The 23,752-nt window shown below is 46.5% G+C and overlaps 1 protein-coding gene across 1 annotated transcript in view; it reads left to right on the forward strand.

Annotated features, from left to right (window-relative positions):
- Positions 1-23,752, forward strand: part of LOC128792955 (uncharacterized) — a 36,845-nt gene that overhangs the window by 6,672 nt on the left and 6,421 nt on the right. The window contains exons 3-4 of the mRNA XM_053951878.1: positions 15,533-15,616; positions 16,341-16,470. Of these exons, the coding sequence (XP_053807853.1) occupies positions 15,533-15,616; positions 16,341-16,470 (214 nt within the window). The remainder of the gene's footprint in view (positions 1-15,532; positions 15,617-16,340; positions 16,471-23,752) is intronic.

Genomic DNA, 23,752 nt, shown 5'->3' on the forward strand with positions numbered 1-23,752 from the left:
TCCTGCAGCCCCACTCAAGTGGCATCCCCAGAGATCTGGTGGTGCTTCAGGGGTTGTGATCTTGCTTGTACCCCATGCCATGGGTGGGCAGTCCCCCAGCACCACTACTGTGACCACGCAGTGAGTGTCTGTGTTGGACACATGGGATCTCAGGCAGGGAGCTGTTTTGGAGCAGACAATGAGTTTTTGCTGCCAGCCTTTACACAGAGTCATGGTGCTGGTACTGTGAAGAAGAAGAGTCCAGTCATGCGCTGTGTAACGCTCCATCCTCAACTGTCTGTATTGCTGACATGCCCATGCATCATCAGCTGGTGCTGGCGCTCGTCTGCGCGGTTTGGTTCTGTGTGTTCTGAATGGTGCCGTTCCCAGTCTGTGCTCAGGTTATGTGAAGACAAATGTGGGACAGATGCATCCAATACAGTTTGTCTGTACTCTTTGTCCAGTTGGCATAGTGATTTTTAAAGCTTTATGACTCAGGTGGGTTACATTTAACTAGGACAGTGAAAGGATTCCTCCCATTACAGTTTTCTTCGAAAGTCAAATCTAAAATGCACAATGAAGACCGCTTTTCTTAAATGAAGAAACATGGCTTCCGCATGTAAAAAAACTTCCAATGTTACTGCTTTGATGAGCCATCTGAGCAGCTGTCCTCTGCTACACAAACCTCCTCCTTGTTTTGGGTTAGAATGGTGTGTGCTTATAGGAGCTGGGACATGCAGCATGGCTTTGTTACAGAGCTAGAAACAGGTGCAGTTCTAGCACTTGCCATTGGAAAAAAGCACAGAAAAAGAGAGGAAGGGAACATTTGCACCAGCTAGAGTATTGTGTGTGTTGGTAATAGACACTCATTTTCTGTGCTACCGTTAGTAGGTGTTTGTGGAGGAGATGGTGACTTTCTAGCAAGTGCTCAAGCCACGTATTAAACAGCAAGGGCATTTCAGAACCATTGGTGGCCTGGTTTTGGTTAGAGGTTAGCAGGGTGAATTGGGATGCACCAGCAGCATCCTGGTTCCCTGGATCCAAAGAGAGGAGCTGTGCAGAACGTGATGTTGGTGATGGAGCAGGGACCCCTCTCACCATCATGGGCTCATGTTTCAGGTGCTGTGCCGTGCTCTCTGCTTGGCCTAAGGTCCTGCAGCTTTTAAATTAAGCCTTTATACACCGTAAGAGCAATTCCGTGGTGTTCCCACCAGCAGGCGAGCTCTGGGATGCCAGGCTGGCTACTGCTACTGCTCCTGAGTAGTTCTCTGAGAATGGTTGCTGGTTTTGGAATGAAAATCTCCCAGTAACTTCCCGGCCCCTGGCACTAGATGGAGCTTCAATCTACTTGCACTTGGAAGTCTGTTAAGTTCAACGACAAGGTAAAAATAGAGAAGAATACATGAAGATATGCATGCCTGCTGCTACACTTACAGCACCTCTTTCCGTGTTTTTTAGCAGAGTGGTGTAAATAATAACTTAAATTTAATCTAAATGAAAATTAAAATATTGCTGCAGAATCTGCTTGTTCTAGTGCATGCGTTATAATCATTAGCACCCTTTAATGTACTCTGAGGTTCACGGTGGAAGTTGCTGTAAGTTAAGTATACTGGAACTGTGCTGCAGTTTTAAGCTAATGCCTGGGCTGTGCTGAATAAAGGTAATGCCTTTTCTGAACGAAGTACCTGGTTATATTTCAGGATGTGGTGGGGATGACCACCCTTTCTGTTTGCTGTGCTCATGCAAGAATACATTTGTATTTCCACTTTGTGCTACCAAAGCTAACATTTGCACAGAATTTGTCATTGTGTTCTCTTAAAGAAAGCTTTGCTTATTTTTTTAAAATAAATCTGTTATTTGCCTCAGGAATGCCTGTTATGCTTGGTCTGAAACATTAGAGGAAGGTATTTTGAAATCTCACACCTAAACTTTAAAGAGCTATTCTATCATTTGCCATTGCACTATGTCTGTCACTCTGTAGCCTTGCAGAGAAGTGGAGCTTCAATACTTACTAATTTACAAAATGTTCAACCATTTTGGTTCATTTTGATTAATCTTCATTGAGCAAATGAGGATGTGAGCCAAAATCATTCATCTCTATCACAGCTGATATTAGTAGGTGAGCAGACAGTCATTTTGTCATGTTGTGCCCCTGTGGCAGGGACAAAACCACTCCTTGAATATGAGAGGCATAAGCAGGATATGGGCACTGGACTACCCTGCAGCAGCAGGACAGATGTGCTTCCCAGGGTGTTCAGAAGATCTTTTTCTGGCTCTCTGGAGACTGTAGTTGCAGAAACGCGGGCACTTGGGAGTTCAGGCAAACAGGAATGCTGGAGGTCCAGGTCCCTGAAGTGACCAGACCCTTCTGAAGGCTGTTGTGAGGAAGAGGACATTTGCCAGAGCAGGAATTGGACTCAAGTGAGTCTGGTCCTGCAGCCTCTGATGGCTGTTCTCTTTGTCTTCCCAGGTCAGAAGCCACCTGTGTTTGAGCTAGTTCCAGCCCAGCTAGTTCCAGCCCAGCGTTTTGCAGGGAGCTGCCACAGGAGCTGCATGCTGTTAGACACAGGTGATGAGCAGGGGAGTGCAGCAGCTCTGCATACCCAGGGATGTGCTCCCTTGGAAAGAGACTGCTGCTGGGCCTGGGGGGAAGCTGTGCTTTGGGAAGAGCTGGAGCCAGAAGTCTGGCTCTGTGCACTGCTGGTTCCTGTTCCTAGCCCGAGCAGAGCATGGGTTAGTGGCCAGGGCAGGAACCTAAGGAGACACCATGCAGACACCAGGGAGTGGGACAGGGCTCTGTGTATGCTGTGTCCTGCAGCCACTGTCCTTTCCCTCCCCTTGGAGAGGCTCCTGGTGCTCCCACCTGGTAAGTACACAGGACAGAGCCATGGCAGCAGCAGCAGCTGCCAAGTGCTGTGGCAGTGCCCTTGGAGCACAGCAGCTCTGCTCAGAACAACAGGGACAGCCACGGTTCCATGAATAGCAAACCAAGTGACCTAATTCAGCTCTCATGGGCAGCCCTCAGCTGCTCCATGGCTGCTGCACTGGAGCTGACTCATCACTTCCAGAGTGGCAGAGATTAGAGCTTTCAGGCCCTAAGGATTTTGCTGGTTTGTTATTAATTTTAAATTGATTAAAATGAATTTTTAATGTACCAGGAGACACTTGCCTAAAGAAATGGTTATTAAAAAAAAGAAGGAAATAGTTGGTCTGTGGGAGTTAACGGTGTGCTTAACAACTGCTGGCTCCTGCAGCTGAGGACACCCGTTGCAGCTTGGAGGAGTCTTATGTCAGCTGTTCTGTCCTGGCAGATTAGCAAGAATAGGATTAATCCATCATTATTATAACAAACTGAGAACTAGAAACTGTCCTTGCTTATACCCAGCACAACCCCCTGGTGTCCTTGTCCATGGCAGAGTGGTATTACAATCTCACCTACATGACTTCGTCCAGAACTCAAGATCTCCTGGGGATGTGCATCCCTGCAGGAGCATCTCGTTCTCTCCAACATCTCCCGGTGCCTGACGAAGCTGCTTACATGGTCCCGAGACTCTGTGGGGTGGCCCGTGGGCTGTCTGTACTGGGAACAGGCTGTTGTGTCCCCTACTCGACCTCCTGGGGAGGGTGCCATAGCCAGGGTGGGCAGGACAGATGGGTGGAGGATCCTTTTTACCACTGTCAGAGGGCAGTTCTAAATAAGCTTCTCCCCTGGGATGTTCTCAGTGCTGTGCCCGCCTCCGCTGTGCCAGGGGGAACTGCCTTACCCTGTGGAGCAGGGAGATTGTTCTCCCCAAAGATTTCCATCTGCTGCAGTGTGACTGCACAAGTCAGGCTTATGCAGAAAGGTGAAGATTTTCCCTTCTGCCTCTCCCCTTTCCCACTGGTGGGGCAATGGGTGCAGCCCACCAGCCAGCCAGCAGCCCGGGGGTGCCCGTGGACCTACTCAAGCCACTGCCACTAAGGATCCTTCTGTGCTGTGGTGGGCTCCAGACATGCAGGAACCCCCTTCTTGGAGGCTACAGAAACAAGGTCAGAGCTCAAACTCCATAGGGATTTCCCCTGAGAGTTCATCCTGGGTTCACTACCCCTCAGCCTTCTTCCCACTGCTCTGGAGGGGTGTGGGGCTGCGTGGTCAGGATGCCACGCAAGGTCTGGCCCTGGTGTGTGGGTAGGGGTTTCCAATGAAACTCAGGGTGACCTCAGGCAGCATAAATTGATGTAGTTTTTTGTCCAGTAAATAAATGCCAACAAATTTAAAAAAAAAAAAAAAAAAGGGTAGGTGGAAGGTTCCATGGTACTTCTGAGAAGACAGAACAGGAAGGTGAGAGGCATGAAGGAGCAGAATATGGAATCCACCTGGAGACAATGAAGCAGCAGACATTTTCTGTCAGCCTCTTTTATGTCTGTCTTAAAAAAGAGACCTGTTCTTTCACTGAAACCAAAGAATGAAAATTAAAAAGCAAAACAATACAGAACAAGAGAAGACTTCTGCAAAAACAATTTGACACTTCCTATTGATTGAAATAATGGAGCAGCAAGTTCTACCAACTTGCATAAAAACACCTTTGGTCTGCTTTAAAAATCCCTGTAAAAGATACAGTGATGTCACTCCTGTGCTGTTCACCTGTCTATTCTCACCTCTAGATGTCAAAAGCTGAAGTGGTCTAACTCCATGTGCCAGAGCAGAACCTGCCTCTCCTGCCTCTGCCCTGCACTCAGCAGTCATCCTTGCCCGTGGTGCTGTACAGAGAGCCTGGCTCATGGAACACAGAGAGGTCCTGCTCACTCACGTTGTGCCAGATGGGGTGGATGGAGAAGCCCATCTCTCTCCTGCATCCTGTGAGACCAGGTAGGATGGGTTCCTCCTTAGGGCTTGATGTCCCACCGTTGGCAGCAGAGTTCTGTCCTGGGTGCTTCTCCCTTGCGGTGATGTGCTTCCTTTGGCTTCACCTCGGGACCCAGGAATGATGACAAAAGAGCAGTTTGTGCTGTGTGGCATGTAGACAGATGTTCTATCATAGAATGCCTTATGTGGAGCTTTTAACATGTTACAATTTCTTTCCAACCGAGCTACTTTCCAAATTAGTAAATTATATGAACAAATTCCTTTTTGTGCTCAGACAGAATCAGATTTAGTGTTTAACTCAAATTAGAAAATTATGAAGTCGAGTAGGAAGAGCACTGGGTTACAAAATGTTCTTGCTTCATTCATTTTGCCAGTTATAATATTATTTTAATTATTTATGGCACTCCATAATGTTCTAGTTAATGTACAGTAGCATATTTTGGTACAGTATTACAATTAGTGACAGGACAGTTACTGCAACACTTGCTGTTTACCATTTGCTGAGTAATATACACATTAATTATGCATACACTAGAATGGCTTTAAAGTATGTGTGGTTTCAGCTGGAGGGTTAAGGTGTTTTAGACATGTTTGTTCTTCATATAGTTAAAAATACTGACCTTATCCTAAAGTAGTACATGAAATCAGTGCCTATTCATGGAAGGAAGGTTCTGGCAATGTGAAAATTCTTTCAATCTTTTTAGGGCCAGGCCTCATCAAGCAGATATGAAAGAGCACTACACTGTTTTAAGGGCAATATTCTTATATAAAGTTATTTTATTCCTATTTCTTTTTAGATGAAAGGGCCTAACAAGCCTGCCTTCTCACTCCTGTACAAACGGCTGCAGAATCTCTTTAAGCACTGCTGCTGCTTATGAGAATACAGGTGTAGGGGGTGGAAAAGTGCAGTCCTTGGGCACATGAAACATGACTTTGAGAAAACAAAATGCTGTGAGATTCACAAGGAAAACAGACATGAAAATAAAGCAAATATTTTTTTTCACACTTGTTTAAGTTTTATCACTCAGCTGTGCTATTTCTAGTAGTTGTAGACATAACATTTTGCAGAAACAAATTTGACAGATCTATTCAGCTGGCAGTACTAAGTGTCCTTGTACTGATACCACACCTTGCCAACAATCCTATCCTGTGGTGGGAATTGTGTTCAGTTACCTACAAGACAACTGGCTGCCTTCATTATGTATTTCCATTTTTTTGAGTCAGAGATAAGACATGCCCAACTAGACCAGGAATTAAAACAACCCAACATGTCCATTCTTGTTTGGTGAAAATGCGGCTCATGTTCTTAGAGCAAAGCAATTATATTCTCTGTATTTTCACAGGTTCTGCTATTTAGTGGTAATAGCTGTTGAGCAACAAAAAACCCACAATAAACAAACCAAACCAAACTAAACAAACCCAACCAAGGATACTCTGCCTAGCAAGTGTCCTACCTTACTCCCTATTTTGCTTCTTTTAGCCCCAGGCTAAGGGTACTGCTCCTGAAACAAGAGTGATTCACCCCCTTGAGCTCTGCCTACAGCCAGACTGAGGGTTTAGTTTTCCTGCTCACCCATAATCTGTGCCTCCTTTCTGTCCCTCTGTCCTTGGAATCAAGCCTCTTACCCCAAAAGCCCAGTGCCCATCATGGGCATGGCACTTCCCCAAGGAAACTTGAGAGACACAATATGCATTTCCTTAAGTTTCCACGGAATTGATGTGCAGGGTAACATTTAGCCCATGGTGTGGTATGACACCCACTTGCAAATAATATTGCTTCTAAGCATAAAGGCTTGGGGAAATAAAAAAATTTCCTGTTAAGGAGAAATCTGCAACACTTATTTGAGCAAACCCTTCAACATAAACTTAGGCAGGACTTGGTCAATCCATTTGGGAGGCGTTGTTTTCTACATTTCTTTAAGCATTTTGTGTGTGTGTGTGTGTGTTGCATAAAGGCAGAAAAGTCACTGAAGGAATTACTCTTTTTTTTTTTTCCTTTTAATTTGCTCATAAGGAAATTGAAAGTAAGGAAATCTCACCAGGAGGAACACCCACGTGCAGGTACCACATGCCTGCATACACCTACATTCAATTGGTGCAAAGAAGCTGAATTTAAAATGTGCTACAGAACAAAGTAGGGCCAGCTGGAGGATTTCCTGCTGGAGAAAGGAAAAGCCTGTGGAGGCAGTGGGTCGGAATGCTGAGCAGTGACACATTCCTGATGGCTGTATCTGGGAGGAGGGGAATGGGAATATCTTGATTTGGTTATTTGGATTAGTGAACTCTTCCAGTTAATGATTTTTTTCATTTAACATTCAAAATGCTTGTGAGGTTTATATTTCTTTATATATATTTTAAAAAATCATATACATGTACATATACATATACATATACATATACATATACATATACATATACATATACATATACATATACATATATTTGGGGTGAGGTTTAGTAATTATTCATTATAAGAGGCCCCAGAAGTACCGTGTGTCTGTCTCTTGGGCACAATGAAGCAACAGAAGATACAGAAAATGGTGTCAGGGTGGCTCTGAGCCAGGTGTCTCACGGCTGTGCAGGGTGTCAGTGTTTGACCTGAGCAAGGCTTTTTTGTTGAGCACCACGGCTGCTGCTGCAGGGATGGGAAATGGGGCCATGGCTGCCCACGGCCTCTCCCCACTGAGCTGGGAGCGGCAGCTCGGAGGGAGGGGAGGCCTTGAGGAAGCCACCATGACCATTCCAGGGAAGGGGCTGGAGGAGGCAAAGGCGGCTGCAGAGGCTTTTGACAGGAGCCCTGGGTGCTGCTGCGGGCAGGCACACGCGTGTGTGTGGCACAGTGCTGCCACTTCTCTCTCTATCCTGGCTTGCCTCGTCCTCCCGTGCCAGCGCTGGAGGCAGGGGATGAGTGACCAGGGAGTCACGAGGAGCCAGACCCATGGCACTGCCCTGTGTGGCTCCCGTGCTCTGTCACTGCTGGCTTTCCTGCAGTGGTGATGGTAGCAGGTGGCATTTGCTCCATGAAACACCTTGTGGATTTGACTGTTTCACAGACTTCTAAAGTTACTAGTGTTTAATTTACCAAGGGACTAATAAAAAAATCTTGTTGGAGTCAAATAAAAACACGTTTAATTCAGTACTTCTCTTGCAGTCTAAATCTCACCATACCTCTAATTTTAACTGTAGGCTGAATCATTTTCATCCTACTGCTTTAAAATCAGGGCTGTTCTGCTATGTTTGGGAAGTACAATGCTTTTTCTCTCTCTTAGTCTGATCTGTCCTGCCAAGCTTCTATTGCTCGGTGCTCTTGGATGTAAAAATAACATACAGCCAAGGATGATTTGCAAGGTTAGTTTTACTGTAAGCAAAATTGAAACATAAAGGATGCCAGCATACATTATGCAGATTGATTGATAAAAAAAAAAAATTAAATGCATAGTGTTAGTCCCAGTGAAATATTTAACCTTGTTCTCACATAATTGCTCATGGCAGAGTTTGCATTGTGTGATCACTACAATCATTCCTCAATACTTCTCTCTGGGTTTTGTTCCTCTGTGGCTTGCTGGTTCCTCATCTGCCAAGCCTTCTGCTGAAGCTGCAGTGGTTAATGTTTGTCTAATTAAAGCACTATCTTATTCCTTGTTCTTTGAACTACCTGATTGGTTTTACACAAGTCCAAATACTTCCATTTGAGATAGACTCTTGGCACGACAAATACAGGTGTAATAGTTGTAGCCTGGCAGTGCTTTAAACCATGGAGACAGCTGTGAGGTGAAGCCCTGAAGCAGGTAGGGCTATTCCAAACACTGCATCTGCAACACCCTTGTGCATGTGGGGAGAGAGAGCAGAAATACGAGGGAAACACCATGGTATGCGTGTGATTGTAGCGCATCAGAAACACTGCTCCCCTGGGTCCCTGGCTTAGGATGAGCATGGCAAGGCTAGAAAAACACTGAAAGTGGCACGAATCCAAGATTGAGCAAACTCGGTCTGCTTATGTACAAGATCTGGGTTGATCTAATTTTGCCTTTAGAGTTTGGCTTCTTCACAGGAATTTGAATTGTAAAGTAGTGACTGATACTTATTTAGTTTTGAGTTAATTTGAATCTGCATCTCGGCAACAACTTGTGTCTTTGGACAGCACAGAAGACACTGTACTGTACGCTTCTGTAACAGAAGTGTATAGAAATGCATTACACCAAGTTGTTTCACCTCTCAGTATGGAGAAAGTCTCAGTGCTGCCATTCCGCCTGGAAGTGGAGCCACAAAACCCGTCCTGCCCTGCCGTGGGGCCGTGCTGCCAGAGAGAGGGCGTTGGAAGCAGTGAGACTCCCCTGGGTCTCACTGGGCAGGGGCACTGTTCCTCCCAGGCTGGCACATGTTCCACTTGCTAATGTTATCTGTGGACTTTGGCCCATAACATCTTTCCTTGGGAAGCTTTGCTTTATTTCCACTATCAAAAAGGCAGAACAGATATCTGTTGTAAAATACCAGTGAACCCAGTGGGAAGAATGATGATGTCTGAGTCCAGTTCAGAAGGCTGAATGATTTCTTTATTATAACTATGTTATAATACATTAATATCCTATATAAAGGAGGATATTAAAAACTACATGCTGCTTTCTTTAACTACCATATCTAACTACTTCACAACTCGTGACCCTGTTCTCCAGAGTCCAGACACAGATGGATCCGATTGGCCACCAGACTCAAACAACTCTCACCAGAATCCAATCAAGCAATCACCCCAGGTAAACAATTCTCCAAGCACATTCCACCTGAGAAAAACAAGGAGCAGAAATAGAAATTGTTTTCTCTTTCTTTCTCTCTGTGTACCTCTATGAAAAATCCTGAGAGAGAAAGAAATGTGCTTGCCACAGATATCTGCTTGCTCTCAACTGTGAGTCAGTTTGCACAACCACAAACCTCCAGTTTGCCAGGCTAGTTCTGGAGAGCCTCGGCAACAGTCCAAGCTTATGGAGACAGGCCAGCAGCTGTCAGCCATGTGAGTGGGAACAACTGATGTTTTACATAAGAAAAGATAACTTGGTTTTAGTTGGCTTTGTCTATCTATTTTCTACCTTTGAGTAGTTTCAACCCCAGTTTACCAGTCTGCTAGGTCAAAGTAAAGCAGTCAGCTGTTTGCCCTATCAGCCTGACATCAGCAGGACCAATGGCAGTGATCTGTGATGGTTATTTGTGCTTCCAGAAGCAGTGGGATCTCCCCAAAGATCAACCCTGTGGGATGGAGCACTAGACAAACACAAAGCAGCATGTGGGCAGCTGGAGGTGTCTGTGCATGGGTGGTTTGTTCACTGATTGAGTGCAAGGCTGTGCTGATCAGACTTGTCCTGCAGCAGCTGCATCATCTGGTTGTGCCTTTCCGTCATCAACAAGCAGGTGTTGGCCACAGAAACAGGCAGTGCTTCATTGCCAGCTCCCTAAAAGCTGCCACCTGAAAAGCTAGTTGTGTATTTGTAGCCATAGACTTATCTGCTGTTGAAAAAAAACACGTGTACAAATGTATCCTCACCCAACTAGGCAGACAGGAGTGTCCATGTTCATTTGTCTGCTGCCCTAGTGACTACTGCCCTGTTCATCTCATATTGCCCACAGAGCATTTCCAGCTCTTGCAAACGGACGGTGGTGGAGCATAGAGCAGCATTGACTAATGTCACTTGTCACGTGCTTCTGAAGGACAAGATGGGGCTCAGAGTTTGGTATACACTTAAAAGGATATCTTCGCCTGAACTCCTCCATGGCTTCAGCACAACAGTAGAAACGGTCTTAGTAGAAGCACCTCTTCCTATACTGAAGATAAATTTATTAAGAAAAATGTAGACTACAATGAAGGACCACTTAAAAAATTAAAAAGAAAACAAAGATGTGTTCAGTGAATAGTCTCTGTCAGAGCAGGGCTTCAAATAGGTGTTCCCTTTGTGCACCACCTCAGCCTGGGTGAGGTACAGAGTTTATTCAAATTGAGTTGATCCGGTAACTGATTTGTCAGAGAGGCTGTCCAATAACAGGGTGTTTGGTGACTGATCAAGGGGTGAGATGAGAAGAGGTGTGGCTGTTCAGGGGCAGAGGGGAGACTGAGTCACTGACACGTGCTCTGGGGACTGAAGTGGTTCATTCTCTTATCTGTAAAATGGTAGTGATAGTCCCTGCTCAGCAGCCTTGCTATGCCTAAGCTAGTCATGGGTAATGTCACTGTTTGAAGTGACTTGTCGCTGTTGCTTTCCTTGGAATTGCAGTATTTCTGCTCAGCAAAGGTACAGCTAACCTAAAAGTAAAGGAGTGAAAACAGTAAGTGTGAGATTATGTGGTGCACAGGAAGAGGAGGCAGCTCATTCCAATAAAGCATGCAGTGGCATGTTGAGGTGGAGCTGTGAATCCTGGCTGCAGGATGCAATCTAGGATCTGCCTGGGCTTTGAAACTGGATGTGGCAATCAGACAGCAGTCATGTTCTCTGCTGCTGTGGCTGGCAGTATTTTGAAAAACAGCTTTGACACAGACATGCATAACTGATGACAATGGCCTTGTGAATGTAGATACAAAACAACCAACCCCGACCCCAGAATGCAGCAGGTGGGGACTGATTTCTCCTTCATGGGAAGTCCCATTTATTGCAGTGGAGGCTGAGGCCCGTGTTCCAGGCACAGCAGTCTTATAGACTCATAGAATTGTTTAGGTTGGAAGAAATCTCTAGGTTTAAATAGGCGGTTTCCAGGTGTGATCTGTGGTGTGTTCTGATACTGAGGTATGGATGTGGGGGTAAGATGTGCAAACTGGAGCCTTCTGTTACAGAGCAATGGAATCCTGCTGTGGTGCAGCACCAGAGCTAACAGCCTCCTGAAGTCACCCAGAGCTGGGTCCTGGCTTTGGACAGCAGCCGAAGCAGTGCTGTGCAGGTGGACAGAATCGGAGAGCGAGCGGGCTGTGGGAGCCTGCGGTTGGATCGGGAGGGAGCAGGGCTGGCCCGTGCAGCAGCCCCCTCTGCTCTGTCAGCAGAGCCAGGAGCCCCTGGCCACAGCTCCCCGCTGAATACGGACCAAGACCCCCAAGACCCGGTCGTTTCCAGCGTCCAGCGGCTGCTTCCTCGCAGTGGTGCTGCGTGCCCGTGGCAGCGGTGCCTGCGGGCGGTACAGGGTGAGCCGATGAGCGACTTGCTGTCTGGCACGGCTGAGATGGTTTCAGTGAGACTCCTGGTGACTCGGTGGCCCAGCTGACATGCCGCCGGGCCCTGGGCTGGCCGGAGGGCCGTGCGGCGATTGTCGGCACCTCCGTGCTCCCGGGCTGCCCGGGGGGAGCGCAGGGAGCGGTGAGTGCGGATTTCTCTTGCAGGGGTGGGCTGTGTCTTGTGCTGTTACCAGGCGGAGCTGCAGTAAAACGTCGCTGTGCACATCGCACATACTGCGACAGGGGCTGTCTTTAACTGTGGGAGTGTTCTGTACACCAGCTCCAGACCAAACAGGGCTCAGCCTCCTCCTCCGCTCATGCAGGCATGTTGGGAGGATGAATCTCATCAGGTGTAGCTGCATCCAGACACCTCACAGGCGTTCGATTACAGTAATATCTGCCTCGTTCAATGCCCAGAGGGATAAAATAGCTAAGGGGATGCTGCTCTTTTTTTTAATGCTATTTATCTTTTATTACGTGGGTTAAAGTCTTTGTTCCAAACACAGTCCAAGCTGCCTTTGAAGTCAGCAATGTAACTGCATCCTCTCATCCACTCATGGACAGCATAATTTCCTTTCTTTTTCATACAGTCTCGTTCTGTTTCTCCCTTCCCGAAGGCGAGAGGCTCCGGGGCACTGGCAGTGCTGTGGTCTGACGCGGAGAGCTGGCAGGCGGAGCCGTGCAGTGATTCAGTCACTCTCACAAGGTCACGCGGTGAATCGCTGCTGCTGCCAAGAATAGCACCCCGAGTCTCTTGGCTCTCTCAAGCCCACCCTCAGCACTCCAGCCTCCTTTCCTTGATGAGCATGATTTGATTCATAATGCAGCAGCTCTGCTGTGAGGCTGGCTACCTCTGTGATCCTGCAGCAGCTAGAGAGGAAAGCAGCCAGGCTCAGGCAGCGACAGAGATTGCACATGCCTGTAGTAAAAAGTCTAAACCCCAGAAATGGTATTTAGCAGCATATCTTATCTACAGATAAGCTCATAAAATGTACTGTCTGGTTAAAAATAGTTTTTTAATTTTTGGGAAACATCTCAGGCTTTTTTTTCTTTATTTTTTTGCTGTAGTACAAAACTACCATTTCAATTATTCTTATTAGCTTTTTCTGGTCTTTTTGGAAAAGGAACAAATTATTGATGGGTAGTTTTAGCTTTTAATTGTGCCTCATGTGCTAAACTTATTCCTGCTATTTGTTTGCAATATGTTTAGGCTATGTTTAGGCAAATGCAAATGTAAGTGGTTATTCAGTGCCTTTGGCACTCCGAACAGAATGTACTGAACTCCTGGGGCTTGGTTACAAAGCCTCAGCCTCTAGCACTAACAAAGCCTGTGCAGGCAGCAGCTAAAATAGGAGAACTACCTAGGCTTGACGGAGGGGGTTCAGAAGATCTGGGAAGACCATGAATCATGTGCTTAGCTTGTTCTATGGACTGGGTAAATGAAATAAGGGCATTTTTGCCCACGTCCTGTTAGCTGAGGGTGCTCTGGAGGTCTGGGCACGCTCAGACTGTACCGCTGGAGCCTTTGCAATGTATAGTTCAGCAGCAAGGTTCCTCTGGGTGTACTGACAGTCAGTGTGCTCCTGAGGCATAATGGAGGCTTCCCTTGGCCAAACGCCACAGTGCTGGGAGTGGTGCGAGCCAGCACGGTGCCGCTGCCTGCTGCGTGGTCATTGGCAGCAGCTCGGGATTTTTACAGTTGTTTGCCTGTTACCCAATCTATTTCAAGCTGTGATGGAATAAGGATGGCATTTGATTGCAGTACTGCACACAACTGCTTGGCTTTTATAACCCGTGTTTTAAACGGGAGGTTTTTCTATGTGTGCTTTTGTCTTCAAATAACTTCAGGCTTGTAGATTTACGCTTGGTGCTCTCTGCTGGCCTTTGCTGTGGCCTGACGAGATAACTTATGGCTCTTGCTCCAGAGGGTGCTGGGTTACTGAGGTGAGAAGCCCTCAAAGGAAGAGGGTAATGATGGCTGTGGGGCACATAGAACAGAGCCTCCATCCTGGGTGTAGGTCTCATGATGGAAATAAGGATGTCTTTGTAACTGTATTTTTTTGTTGGACTTTATTTATCATCTCTACAGTGTGTCTGTGTCTCCTGATCTTATGATTCAGAGGTGGCATACTCTGTAAAGACTTTAGTATCTGGTGCTACAGGATAAATCTCTCCTGACATGGCAATGATCAGCTGCTAATGCTGGGTCTAACACTGTTTTTCCGTGTTCGTGTGCCTCTAACAGTGGAATGAGTGGCCTCCATCCACCACCTAAAACTGGTGCTCTGTTGTACCCCACATCTGAGACTTGTGCAAGCAGCCTGTTGTGCAAGCTTGGCCCCAGAGTTTTCAGTGGATTAGGTACATTGGTGGTTATAGTGAAGCTTAGTCTCATGTCACTTGTTTCAGTGCTGTGGGGAGTGGGGCAGCAGGCTTGCTCCTTCCTGCAAGTGAGTGCAGCCAGGAGATGTATGTTTGCCATCTGGGAGGAAAACCAGGACTGGCATAGCAGGTAGTCAGCCAGTCATGAGAAAAGGTAAAAAAAGCACTTAGTGGAGAGAGGGATGAAGTACAGAGAGGCGGAGAGGCAGGGATCAGTCGTAGATGTCTGTTGTCTCCTTACATCATAACCTGAGAAACTCTGGAAAGCAAATGACCAAAGCTGCTGCTTTAGGCTGTCTTTGGGTGAAAAGGAAAACCATGGGACATCTCTGCTTTATTCTGAATGTTTTTCAAGGTGTTGATAACTGATATCCATAAAACAAAGATGCATTGGTTGTCATTTGAAATTAGATTTCTGCCCATATATTCTTTTGCTTTCTTGTTTTGATGGCTTAGTTTTTTATAAAAAACTTTTGATTTTATATTTCCAAGCTGCACATACAAATATCAGATTTGGGGCAACTGTGTACCTCATTGATGCACATAAATATCTGATACCTGTGACACCCCAGGACTGGAGCTTTCTCCCAGCCTTGAAATGGCTGAGCCATTGTGCAGGCTGGTGCTGCATGCATGAGAGACAATCACCTTCTGCACAAAGTGAAATTTCAGCTGATGAAACCTCCACCTGTGTATAATGTAGGTTAGAGGGAAATCTGGAATGGCTAGTATGTTAGAGTGAACTACAGTTTGTGCTCTTGGGGCCCCAGGGATGGCTCAGTACTGCAACTGCTATTTCCCCAGAAAACCTTCACTTGAAGTAAAGAGGCAAATTGTAGCAATTTGGCCCAATGCAAGTACGTGATGCCCCAAAATCTAACTGTGCAGTCACTAAAGAGAAGGCTGCTTGAGTCAGCTTTCAGTGAGAAGTATACAAAGAATTTGATCCTTAAAAAATCTAGCTAAATCATTGTCTAATTTTAGAGTACAGGTCCTCTACTACAGATACTATCTGAGGGGTGGCTCAGAACCACTGAAGCCAAGGCTAACATCCTATCTTATCCTGGTTTTACTAAATCAGACTTAGGGCCAATAATATTCTTACATGTACTTTATTGCTGTGTCATTTCTGTTGATTTCAGGGTTATCAACCTTTCTGCAGCAAGATTTGAAGCAGCCAGATTCCAGCTTAGATCAAAGTCCCTAGGACTCGCTTGTGATTTCCAGTAAGGCTTCTTTATGGTATTCCTGATTCACATTTTGAAGTCATAAGGTTTTATTGTGTTTGAAATGCCATAGGAATTTTCTGCTGACCTTTCAAAAACTTGTTACACTTCAGTGTCTTTTGCTTGTGATTTGCAAAACAACCTGTGTTCTGTACAAGCAATTCTTCACAAAGCTTTGGATGTGTTTTCCAGCACTTCCTGAGGGTGTCCCTGATCCAAACTCTGCTTTGGTGTGAATGCATGAGAAGCTGAGAGACTGATTGCTTTCTGCAGCCCACCTCCATTTTTCCTCTTGTGTTAAGGGCCATAAAGCAGAAAACGAATTGAAAAATGGGAGCTGAAGACAGTGCTGTTGTATGTTCTTGTGAGAGCTGGTTGCCCTTCTTATTCTTTGCCTCTTTACTCAGTTGTTATGTATTTGGATTGAAAATGGAGGATTTTTGTCTGGCTGAGGCGGGCTGGCTGCCAGCTGGTGGCCAGCAATGGCCCAAGGGCTCCTGGCCCTGGACAGGCCACTTGTCCTGTGGTATTTGCAGCAGCTGGCTCTGGATGATCAGCTTGCTTTACTTAGAAGGCTGATACATCCATGGGCTGTGACATGATAAACTGAGCAGCTGATTGCTTTGGAGCCTGCAAAGCACAACAGAGGATTGAGTTTTGTTGATTTTGAGCCTATAGAAAGCAAAAGTAACACTGTGGCATTCTTTATTTGCGTGGTCCCAAGATGGAGTATGGCACATTGCAAAGCGTGGTGGGAGCAGACAATGCTTGTGCTGATAGCAGAGGCTGAAGTGTCTCCTGTCATGGAAAAGATGAACAAGCCAGTTCCACACCAGCTTTCTTTTCTGAGACTTGTGAGTACTGTCAGTGTTGCTGATACTTCAATACACGAGCTGCTGCCCTGTGTGGGATTCACACCATCGTTGTGCAGGGTCCAGTGTCACCTTCCCAGAAATGGATGAAGGGGCAAGAGCGTCCCATGCGCTCTCTCCTCCTGTCTCCTGCCCTTCACAATTTGCTGTGTTGGGAACTGCTTGAGCTACAGCAGGGGCAGGAGAGACCAAGGTGGCAGCAGAAGAGGAGAGAGAAGGGACCAAAGAGAGAGGAGATGCACGAGCCACAGGTAGAGAAGGCCAGGATGCTATCCTTTATTTTGGCCACGGTCAGCCTGTGCTGAGGAAAGAGCAGGCCTCCAGAGGTGTTCCCTGTTATGCCTGGCCACAGTAACCCATAGCTGGAGCATGGAAAAAGCCATCCTTTCCTCCTGAGGGGTGGAAGAACCTGTCAAGTCCTGAAGATATCCATCCCAGGTGTGTCCCTGTAGTCAGTGCTGCAGGAGTCAAACTCCTGCTCTGGCAAGCTCAAAGGACTGTAATCAAAAGGCCAATAACAAGCTCACCTGATGCAGCTCTGGGCTTTTGGAAGCTCATGTTCCCAATCAGACATGATGTAAAAGCCTTATTCTACAGGCAGGTGATGCAGTACCAGTAAGTGAAGTCTCTGAAGGGATGAAATTGTCAGCTAAATTCTACTGCTGGAGGCCTTGTACACATGGAAGACAGCAGCTATATTTGCTGGGAAAACCAGTAGGTGTAAGACCATCCCTCTGACCAGAAAGCACTTAAATAGAAGAACCTGCAGATTCTTTTTGAGTTTTTATTTTCTTGCTACAATTGTAGGCAAAGAGGACTAGATTTTTCTGGAACATACACCTACAGTGGAGAGTCCTGTGTGCATTTGTCATTCCTATGAGCAGTTAATATCAGGGTTGACTGAACAGCAGCTTGTGTGGATGCACCAGGTGTTTTAGGCACACACTTGGAGAACAAGATATTGATTGATCCTAAGATCTTTTTTTTTCACAGGTGTTCTGAATGGGGCAGCTGGGACAGAAATCTTCTTTGGTGAACCTGAGACACTTGGGTCTCTTTTATTGTCAAAGAGGGAATATGGCCTAATTAACCATGCTGTAGTCATTGTCAACACCCATGGTACATCTCCTGAGCCAACAAATACCCCTTGCAGTGGATGTCTGTGGGTACAGAACTGGATTGCCGAGAAACTTCTTGGAATTTCCTTTCTTTTTGCTTCCTTGGGAGCAGGATCTTCTCACAGCCACCCTTAGCCAGCATGAACTGCTCTTTTATAGAGTGGTGGATCCTTAACAGCCATGGTTGGTCTGTTTCCACTTTGTTTCACCTGTGCTATCCAGCTTGCTGAGCAGTGATACAGCTTTCTACAGCTTGGTACCTTTCAAGTACGAGGCAGGTACTTCAGGAAGAGAAGCAGTGATTCAGTGCTAAAGCTGCCCATTCTTTATACTCAGGCTTGTTCCTGTGTGTGTTTGGACACTCATGCATATCTCCTCTCCAGCATTTTACATCCCTCTTCTCTTTAGTGCTTTATCTCCCTTCTGCTCTTTAGTGCTCCTTATCTCTTGTCAGCTCTCTGCTACAGAAGAGAGGGCACTGTTTGAGGGGAGTGCTGTGGATCAGCCTCATCTGGCATCTCCAGGAGTGCTGTGTGCGTGGTGGTGGATGTTTCATGAGAGTCTGCTTCTCCTCCCACAGCCATACCATACATCTATGTTGCTGCTGCCTCCTGTAGCACATTCCATGCTTTGGTCTTCCCATCCCTGCCGGGGCTCTCTTCTGCAGGCAGCTGCTGCTGAGTAGCCTGTTTGCTGTCTGGCTGCATCCACTGTCCCGATTTTGTTTTCTCTGTCATTCATTGATAGGTGAATACCTTGTGCAAGTTCCATACCCACCTGTCTGGAAATCGTCTCTGTCTGGTTGTGAGTGAGATCTGCATGTTTGGTTCATCTTCCACTTCCTGACTCTGATTCTCCCCCCATTCCTGAGCAGTGTGGCTCTGCTGCACACATGAAAATTGTGCAGGGGCCAGGCTGGAGTGAGCCAGGAACACTCATCCCCTAGCGCTTTACACTCCTCACAGGTACCTGAAGGAACCAGTGAAAGTGGCTGGTGTCCTGAATGTGCAAATGCAGGTGTGTGACAAATGAGCCAGTTGCCCATTTTTTGGTGAAGTGAGTAAAGCAGGTGTATGTAGACAGGCAGGGTTCTAGTGAGGGACCCTCGTTTGTGCATGTGGCTGCTCCAGTTTGTCCCCAGGGCCACATTACTGCCTGTGGGCCTCTGCCCTCAGCCTGTGGTGAGAGAAGATGAGCAGCTGGCAAGAAGGTAGCAAGAATGTGCTACTTAAACATAGGTTGCTAATGGCTGTGTTCCCAGTCTCCAGATGTGTGGCTGCTCTGGGATGCCAGGACCTCCCTCTGTGCTGTGGCAGACAATTCCATTATTAGCTTAGTGGCAGCTTTCCATATGCCAACACTCATGACTGCAGGACTGTTTAATTTTCACTACTCTGAAGTATTTAATTTGTCAGTTGTTAGCTTCTGCTTTGTAAAGATCAAATGCCAAAGTCCTTACCTAGATTTTTACTCAGAGGTGGGGCATGGATCCTGTATGAACAGACCATTAGACCTAGTCAGGATCAGGGGCAGGATCAGAGGCAGCATAAGGTCTTGAATTCAGAAACTCAGTCACTTCTAGGCTAATCAGTAGAAACCCCTTGTCTTCAGGGATGGGTGTCTAATCTCCCTTCTTCTGTTAATTTCTATTTGGAGAAATGAAAAATCAGTACTGCTAAAAGCACTGCCCACTCACATTTTGAAGCTGGACTGTGCAGATGAGGCGTGTGGTTGTGAGTGCCTGACTGAAGGTTCTGGCCCCTCTCTAGCGTGGAGAGCTGCTGCTGTGAGCAGATCATCCTGCAATTCACTGCTGGGGGCCTCTCTTTAATTATTGAGTGCCAGAATAGATGTATATTGAGTTACCTTGCTGGCAAATATAATCTCCAGCATCTTGTGTAACTGCAATATTCTCAGTTTTCCTACGTGCATAACATGGTCTTCTTCAAAGAATCTAAAACAAGACAAAATATTGTTTTATATATTGCTCATCTAGCAGTACATGTTTCCAGAGAACAACAGGTTGTACACTGGCTTTGAGGATAGCCTTCCCTGGCAGCATGGATTGCTCTTATATACAGTCAAGCCTGCACTTGGATGTGCAGCAGAATGAAGTAGGATGTGCATGGTGCACTTTTAAACCAACCAACCAAACAAACCAAACAAAAAAAAACCAACCTCCAAAAAATTCAGGAAAAAGAGAGAGCAGTCTAAGCCAGCACAGCTTTATGAGAGGAAAGTCGTGCTTATCAAACCTGATTTCCTTTTATGACAAAGTAACCCACCTAGCTGATCAAGGGGAGCCACTTGATGTAATCTTTTGAGATTTCAGTAAAGCTTTCAATACTGTCTCTCATAATATCCTTCTGGACAAACTGTCCATCTCACAGCTGGATAAACACGTCATGGGATGGGTGAGCAACTGCTCGGGGGTCAGATGCAGAGGGTGGCATGAGACCAGCACCGGTCCCTTAGTGGAGTGCAGGGCTCCACCCTTGGCCCTGTGCTCTTTAACATCTTCATAAATTACTTGGATGCAGGACTGCAGGGATACTAAGCAATTTTGCAGATTCTACAAAACTGAAAGGAGTTGTTGACTCCCTCGAAGGCAGGGAGGCCTGCAGAGAGACCTCAACAAAACAGGACTGGACAATCACCAAACCTGTGAAGTTCAACAGTGCTGGATTCTGCACCTGGGATGGGGCAAGCCTGGATCTACAGACTGCCTGGGGAAGGAGATGCTGGAAAGCAGTGCCTGGAAAGGGTCCTGGGGTCCTTGTTAACAGAAGGTTGAACATGAGTCAGCAGTGCCCTGGCAGCCAGGAGGGACATCCCTGTCCTGGAGGCATCAGGCACAGCGTTGCCAGCTGGGCAAGGGAAGGGATTGTCCTGCTCTGCTCTGCACTGGGCAGCCTCACCTCGAGCCCTGGGGACAGTTTTGGCCACCACAATATAAGAAAGGCATTAAGCTGTTAGAGAGTGTCAAAAGGAGGGCAACGAAGACCTGAAGGGCTTTGTGGGGAAGCCAGATGAGGAGTGTCTGGGGGTTAAGCGTGGAGAAGAGGAGACTGAAGGAGACTTCACCATAGTCTACAGCTTTCTCATGAGGAGAGGAGGGGCAGAAGGTGATCTCTTCTCTGTGGTGACCAGTGGCAGGACCTGAAGGAATGGCCTAAAGTTGTCAGAGGAGGTTTAGGTTGGATATTAAAAGAAATGTGTGGTTGGACATTGGAACAGGCTTCCCAGAGAAGTGGTCACAGCATCAAGCCTGACAGAGTTCTAGGAGCATTTGGACAATACCTTCAGGAACACTGTGTGACTCTGCAAGACCAGGAGTTGGACTCCATGGTCCTTGTGGGTCCATCCCAGCTCAGCATATTCTGTGATTCTGTGGATTTTGCTCTCACTGCTCTGAAATATTCAATTTGTGAGCTGTTGCTGTAGAAGATCTGGCTGACATGTCTTGATGGAACTGCAGTGGAAGTTCTGACCAAGTGGTGCATGACTCCAGAGGCTGCCTGCATCTGTGCTGGCTGTACTGGTGTCACTTGCAGGAGCACTTGGAGGTGGAGGCGGGGAGAGAAAATCAACATACACATTTATAATTTTCCCATCTTGCAAAGATGCAAATGGCCGCCAGTATTCCCTCATCCCTTCTCTGTCCTGCTGTCACACACAAGCTGCAGGCATCAGGGCTGCAAGCAGTGGTTGAGGAATTAGCCATGGATCCCGTGACCTTTGGTTCCTGTAAAATCCTCTGGATAAGAAGTCTCCAGTGCTCACAGCCATGATACAAATATTACATATGTTCTTTCTAAGTATGGCAAGCAAACCTTGCCATTCCTTATTTTGCAAAAGAAATAAAACCGGTGAATTCCATGTAATCCTGATGACAGTTAACAAAAGAAAGAAACATTACCCAATGCCTAAATGGAAGAAAAGGCAGCATTGTGGTTAGTCACAAGTTTCAGAGAATTTCCTGAGTCAGTCAGGAGCAGCGAGCCCGAGCTCCCTCCAGTGAGCCCCCGGCTTTGTCCCCTGCAGCAGCACGGGCAGGTCCTGGCAGGGTGACTGCAGCTGGGATCTCTGGCGCTGCTGTATCCTGGCAGGGAGGCAGGGCTCCATCTACCGCTGTGTGGGGAGAAAGCAAATCAGCCAGGATGGCATTCCTTATTCCTCCGCACGGGAAAGCCACTGCGTACCGTGAACTACATGCGCTTTTCTTTTTTTCTTCTTTCTCTTTCTTCTTTTTTTCTTTTCCCCTGTGGCTTCACTTCCAATCCAGTTCCCTGACTGGGACATTGTGCAGGTCTGTAGCTGGGGACAGTCCCCACTTGATCATCATGTCATGTGAGGCTGGAGAAAACAGCATGGAAACAAAGTGACTTGTGCACTTGATTGTGCTTCTTCGGAAGCAGAATCTGAGACGAACCCTGATTTCCAGTCTGTTCATCTGACAGGATGGGGTTCATGCTCCAAAGCATGTTGAATGCAAGGTTCTTGGGGGGCTGCAGGAGCAAGAACAGGGTCAGGATAGTGCACAGTTCTGTGGCTTCTTGCTTGATCTGCCAGTGCTCTGCCTCTGAACCTCCTGTTCTGGTACAGCCAGAGACACGTTTCTTCTATACTTACCTATAGCCAGGCATTTATGAGACAATGGAGAATGAGAATTTATGAGAATGGAGCTCTGCATGAGCCATAGGTCAGTCCTCTTCTGCCAAGCTTGGGGATGCAGTGAGGGGTGTGAGCTCTGAACCCAAGCCTGTATGCAAGTTCTGCAAGCAAATTTGTTTCTCAATACTTTCAGCTAAAATCCTACTCTTTGCCTTGCAGATTGTAGCTGAATAGTGGACCAGGCTGTCCAGGGCAGCTGTGGCCACCCATCCCTGGAAATGTCCAAGGCTAGGTTGGACAGGGCTTGGGGCAGCCTGGGATAGGGGAAGGTGACCCTGCTGATTGGTGGGGTTGGGGGACAAGATGGTTTTTAAAGGTGTCTTCCAACACAGACCAGTCTGTGATTCTATATTAAAAACTGAATATTTTCCCCTGTCCTTGATATTTGCAATCACCTGAGTTAACCCCGCTGTGCTGGGTGAGATACTCTTTTATATAGCTAGTACTGCCCAGTTTGAATAACTCCTGAAGGATATTGTGTGCACAGTCGTTCTAGGAAAAAAAAAAAAAAAAAAGGGCAGAATTTAGGATTTAGAATACTAGGAAAAGGTGCTAATTTCTCTTTGCAAGTGATTTGCTGGTACTGAGAACCCATCGTTATTCAGTGCTTGCAGGGAACATGAGGAGTGTCTGGTTCCACAAAAAAGCTTAACTGATAGTTCTGCACTGATGGCAGGAAGAGTTTGAGCTTACATTATTTGACTGGGAGAGCTTGTCTCAAGTTATGTGAACAGATGTGTCAGATTTGAGTTCAGCCGGCAGAAAAGGGACATCAATCTAGTCCCCTGCATTTCCCATTTTTGCTTGGGAAAAAAAATCAGAAGTGAGTTTTTTTTTCTTTTTAACTGGATTTTTCATTACTGTGAAACCAAAATGCAAACTCCTGGAAAAGAGGAGAGATTCACTTACATCCAACCCAGTACTTAAAGCTTTTCACCTGTTTGCCCAGCTGCCTTTTATTTGTCAGCATTTTCATGTGTAGAGCTGCAACTATCTCTGAAAAACATCACAAACAGTTAAACACCCCAAAACCTCCCCTTCAGAAGACATGGTCTGTTTTCCACATTTTGGTGCATTACACAGCCAGGCAGCCCTTTGTGTAGTGGCTCATGTGCTGCAGCAAGAGGAACGTTAAAAAAATACTTCTGACACAGCTGTCAGCAATTAAACTGTGTGAGGCTTTGCTCACAGAGGTTAGGGAGAAGCCCAGGGAAATCTGAAAAAGCTTTCAAGAGGAAGCACTGAAAATACATGCCAGAAATCAAGGAATAGATTGCAGATAACAGATACACATCTCCACAGACTATCAGGGAAGAATTTGGTTTGACAATGGCTGTAGAGCCATGGAGCTGTGCTGGATCAGGCTCAATGTGGCAGCGAATGGAAATAATTAAGCCAGATAAGCATGCCCAATACTGACTTTATGGGAGAATTCACCCATATATTCAATGGGCAGATCTCACAGATGGCTG

The sequence above is a fragment of the Vidua chalybeata genome, chromosome 10 (assembly GCF_026979565.1).
Source record: "Vidua chalybeata isolate OUT-0048 chromosome 10, bVidCha1 merged haplotype, whole genome shotgun sequence".
NCBI classification, from domain to species: Eukaryota; Metazoa; Chordata; class Aves; order Passeriformes; family Viduidae; genus Vidua; species Vidua chalybeata.